Genomic DNA, 5407 nt, shown 5'->3' with positions numbered 1-5407 from the left:
TCTCCACTCAGATTAGTCAATAGGTGTGCAAACACCCCAGTAATGACGGTCAACCACAAGAGGGTGATGTACACAAACCTCGACTAGGATTAGTCAAGAGGCACTGTCAGATTGCGATCATTAACAAATGATTCAATATTTCTCTGCGGCCGGGGCCCGGTACCAGTCCCCGGCCCAATGGTTGGGGATCACTGATGTATAGCGTAGGTTAGCGAGACTTCGGTACATCTTACTAATTTTTTAAAATATTGAATAGTTGCCGTAGTTTGAAAATGGAACTTAAAACTGAGACCAACATTTTAAAAAATTGAATTTGCATAATACACAAATATGAGTTAAAATATTACTTTATTAAATACTTTGTTGGAAAATACCAGGGACGTTATCCAATGGTATATTCATGTGTTTCTATTTTCAAAAAGAAAGGATACAAGTATCAGTGAGTAATTACTGACCGATTTAAGTCATAATGACAGCTGAGCAACGGTACGAATGACAACATAAAATGCAAAAGATTTATCCAAATGAATACATAAAGGCAGAGCTCAAGTTCATAACAAATGTTCATTTTCATGTAAAAATGTCACATTTGTCAAATGTCAACGACTTTTAACTTTCTCTCCTCCTTTTCAGTAAGTGGCTCATTGTTGACAATTTTCTCATGCAATCGATGGTGTTTTCCAATACCCAGCTTGGGCAGGCCCCTGTTCAGACCCTCCAGCAGCACACATGACTTACACAACATCTGACTAGAGATATAGCCACACTTGCTGCAGATACCCTGCACAGGCATCTTCACATCCTCCCGTATGGAAAGATTTTCCCCTGAATGGATGATATCAATGATGGAGCTGGAACGTATGCTCTCTAGATCTTTTAAAAAAGTCCGTGCATAGCCGCGATAAGCGTTGGGGGAGTAGATGCATTCGGTGGTAAAATAGTCCAACTTTTTGAAATAGGCATACAAAACGATCTCTTTCTCGTACGCGTATTTGAGAGGCTTGCAGCGTGGCACGACACCGTCGCCCTCACTGTTCGTTGAGATGGCTGTACAGCGGCGTAGACGGGCGATGTCCCCTCGTAAGACATTCATCAACACCGTTTCCGCAACATCGTCGGCATTGTGACCTGTTCAAAAAGACGCACAAATTACATCTTGTGTGAAATACAGTATACAACCCCACTCTTCTGTAATAAACAGGTGCATCCAAATAAATTGGAATATTATGCATGAAAACATCCTTTATTGCAATAGTTAGATTCTAATTTTGAAGACAACATTTCAATTCTGATTGACAGCATACTAATTTTGCAGTGACCATTGTACACATGCATAGGTAACACTTGAAGGTACCTGTGCAAATCTTATCCACTTTCAGCATGACTGCTCCTCTATCAAGTGCCTGTCGTCTGAAAACGCCACAGAAAGTGCAGTTATTTTTCAGTCCCACTTGCTTCACAATGGCATCCATGGTCCAGCCGTATAGCTCCTCGTACGACACGATCTTCAGTGGCAGCTCATACTGTTGCTGGTTCCTCTTCACAGTCTCCAAAGAGTCATCTCTATAACCAGTGATGCCCTCGTCCACGGAGAGAAGCATGAGATTCAAGCCGTACGAGTACCTCTCATTCAGGAGCTTCATCACGTGTGCGAGAACTGTGGAGTCTTTGCCACCAGAAGCTGCAATCCCAACGGCCTCACCGGGTTTGAATAGATTTGCTGCCACAATGGTTTGATGCACTTCTTCCTCAAAGGCCCAAAAGAAGCACTCCTTACAGAGCGAGTGGCCCGTTTTGGGACGTTTCAGCACAGCACGCTTTTCAGCACAGCTGCTACACTGGACTGGCATCTTTACTGTTGGGAGATTAAAATGCGTTGACAACAATGAAGGTGCAACAAGTTATTTCCAATAAAGATCATCCTAAGAACATTGTTTTAAAGGGATCCACGGATAAAAGACCTGTAGTTCTTAAAAGATAAACGATATGAGTTAAAATAATTTGATTTTGAAACCCCTCATGATGTTTTTGTTTTTAATAGGGCTGTCAAAATTATCGAGTTAACGGGCAGTAATTAATTTTTTAAATTAATCACGTTAAAATATTTGACGCATTTAATGCACATGCCCCGCTCAAACAGATTAAAATGTCAGCACAGTGTAATTTCCACTTGTTGTGTTTTTTGGTGTTTTGTCACCCTCTGCTGGCGCTTGGGTGCGACTGATTTTATGGGTTTCAGCACCATGAGCATTGTGTAATCATCGACATCAACAATGGTGAGGTACTAGTTTGTTTTTTGATGGAAAATTTTACAAACTTTATTAAAACGAAAACATTAAGAGGTGTTTTAATATAAAATTTCTATAACTTGTACTAACATTTACCTTTTAAGAACTACTAGTCTGTCTATCCATGGATCGCTTTATCAGAATGTTAATGATGTTGATACCATCTTGTTGATTTATTGTTATAATAAACAAGTACAGTACTTATGTACAGTATGTTGAATGTATATATTCGTCTTGTGTCTAATCTTTCCATTCCAACAATAATTTACAGAAAAATATGGCATATTTTATAGATGGTTTGAATTGCGATTAATTACGATTAATTAATTTTTAAGCTGTAATTAACTCCATTAAAATTTTTCATCGTTTGACAGCCCTAGTTTCTATACCATTTGTAAAATTAGTTTAACTAGTAGGTGGCCATTGTTGTTGACGTCGCAGAGCGGTGACTTCACATGGTTACGCTGCCGAGCTTCCAGAGTACAAATCTAGCGACATAAACATGTCATCTGTTCAACCGTTTCAATTTGAACCCGAGAGGAACATTAATGAGCATGACAGCAATGTCGATATTTCACAAAACAAGCAGCAAAAGCAAAATGAACAGGAAAGACGGGATGCAACGAGACGAGAGTAGGAAAAAAAAATGGTGTTCTGCCAAAATGTGCTATACTGGCGAAACGACACAAAACAAGAGGCGAATTTGACACCCAAAGTACTACCGTGCGCTGTCAGCTTGTTTTGTTTAGATGCATACAGACAGAACATAGTAAAGATGCCTTAAGAAAATACTTGAACGTAGAAATATCAAATAAGGGTTGTTTAAATATACTATGTGATAAATGTGGTCAACAGATCAACAATCTGCTTCAAAGCTGCCACATGAAAACACAATGCTTAAAAATATGAGAAGGAAACACATGCAAAAGTATTTGGAGGCAATGGAAAGGTAATAAGACTCCATAAAAACACATATAGTAAGTACTCCTCGCTTTTAACCTACGAGCCTATGTGTTGGACGTCTCGCTGCGTAGAAGTAATTGCAGTAACTCGGTAGTATTCGTCGAGTGACAGTGACAATCTATGTCAGACATGTCCAAAGTCCGGCCCGGGGGCCAAATGTGGCCCGTGGTCAAATTTTATCCGGCCCCCAGCCTCTGTCATAAAATCAATAACGTCTGGCCCGCACACAGCCTTAATAAATTGGTCAGCAATACTGCTACCAGCATATGAAGTAGCTGACAGACTAAATGTTGCTCCTCACTTACCCACTAAAAGGCAGCAGCACTCTAAGCAACATTACCCCATGTGACCCTTTACTCCCAATTTTCTAAAATGGCGACAATCAACAAAAAAAAGAAAGTTGACTGCGACAGCCGACGCTTCAAAGATAGGTGGAAATTGGACTATTCCTTCGCTAAAATACGCAACAACTGTGTCTGCCGCATTTGCAAAGAGACAGTCACTGTTTTTAAAAGTTCAATCTAAGGTAATATTATCAAACAAGACACGCTGACAGGTACGACAAGATTACAGGGAAGATACGTCGCAAGAATTTGAAGCAACTTGAAGCTAGTTTAATTTCACAGCAGCAGTATTTCGCAAGAGCCCAAGAGTCCGAAGAGAACGCCAAAAAGGCTAGTTGCAAGATTGTTGAAATTATTAAAATAATAAAGCAAATGTGACACACAGAATGGCTTGCTAAAATTTGCTTAAATATATTGTTAAATATATATATACGTAAATGACGTCAGCCAAGGTCACCCCCCCCACACACACACACACATTTTACCGTACCAAATCTGGCCCCCTTTGCAAAAAATTTGCACACCCCTGATCTATGTCATCACCCCGAGCGTTTATTGCAGGTATTAAAACATGGCGCCCTCCTTAAGTCAAAACATGTACTAAATCAATGGCAATATTTTATGTTTTTCTAATAAAAAATTTTAGTATAAGAGAAGAATTGTGGCTTATTAGAGCCTACAAGTCTTTAAGTCCGAGGTTCCCTTTAAACAATTAAATTTGTGAAGTAATAACTTTAAAAATCTTTACTATTGTTTATATCTGGCATTTAGCATCAGTAGCCAAGTGGAGGGAGTTACTGCTATAATGTGACAATTATCATTATTACCATTTATCTATTGAGTATTCCCTATAAATGAGCAGGTCAATCACAGCTAGTTAAATGGCCACGAGGATCATAAGACCTCACCGAAATGGAATCTTATTTTTAGGGTTATGTGACTCATGCACAAGATAAAATATATTTGAGAAAACCAGACACTGTTTTGCAAATGACTGAAAGAATCATGGCGAGAAATTGATAAGAATAACCTTTCGAAATGTGCTTTGTTTGAGTGAAGAAACAAGGCGTAAATGCTCCAGAAAAGCTAGTTTACAAAAAACACACTCAAAAAACGCTTTCCATGCTTTTCCACGACCTGTTTACAAAATATAAAACAACACATTTATTGCTAGTTTATAACCATGATTCTCTATGGTTAGCTACCAAATAAGTTTATCTTATTGTGGAAAATATTACGTACCGCTCAAGCAAAGCCGGTGTTGAGATGGAATGGCAAGACAAACAAAAGAAAAATAAGACAAAGGTGAAATTCTGTTGCTAATCTAAATAGTAGTAGTTAGAATGTGTACGTTTATGAGTAGCATGCTGTCTCGATGTGGCTGTCTTTCTTGGCTCTTCTTCGTTGCTCACTGACTGTCAGGATGCCGCATCAACTTCCAACAGCGCATCCTATTGGCATTACCATGAACATACTACACTTGCTGTCTATAGAGCGTTGTTAAAATGCCGAACAAAACCAGATTAAAAATAATGAAGAACATGTATCATGAAAAAAAATGGAGCCACTGACCTCTATGCCTTCTGCTGTTTTGCTCTTAAACTGTTTCAAGACTATTTTATTAGCTTAAAAATAATACATATACCCAGGAATTCAAAATACCAAGGACATATGTACTGTAGCAAGTAGGAGTGGGAACCTCTTGTTACCTCACGATACAATACGATTTGCGATACAAAGCTCACGATAATGATGATCTGACGATATGGCGATACAACGATTATCGATACATTAGTCAGGAAATTATTCTAA

General features: G+C 38.8%; 1 protein-coding gene across 2 annotated transcripts; it reads right to left on the bottom strand.

The window, feature by feature from the left end:
- Positions 1-349: 349 nt before the first annotated feature.
- ctu1 (cytosolic thiouridylase subunit 1 homolog (S. pombe)) lies at positions 350-5060 on the bottom strand. Of its 2 annotated transcripts, none has more exons than XM_057832438.1 (3): positions 4947-5060; positions 1355-1855; positions 350-1128 (listed from the first exon to the last, which is right to left on the bottom strand). In XM_057832438.1, the coding sequence occupies exons 2-3, from the start codon at positions 1848-1850 to the stop codon at positions 593-595; spliced, it is 1032 nt and encodes a 343-aa protein (XP_057688421.1). In that variant the 5' UTR covers positions 1851-1855; positions 4947-5060; the 3' UTR covers positions 350-592. The 2 variants fall into 2 exon arrangements, with proteins under 2 accessions (XP_057688421.1, XP_057688420.1); XM_057832437.1 differs by having other exon boundaries at positions 4838-5026.
- Positions 5061-5407: the final 347 nt, after the last annotated feature.

This window comes from Corythoichthys intestinalis, chromosome 3 (assembly GCF_030265065.1).
Source record: "Corythoichthys intestinalis isolate RoL2023-P3 chromosome 3, ASM3026506v1, whole genome shotgun sequence".
Lineage (NCBI taxonomy): Eukaryota > Metazoa > Chordata > Actinopteri > Syngnathiformes > Syngnathidae > Corythoichthys > Corythoichthys intestinalis.
The sequence above is the reverse complement of the archived record's forward strand: the minus strand, read 5'-3'. Positions and strand labels throughout refer to the sequence as shown.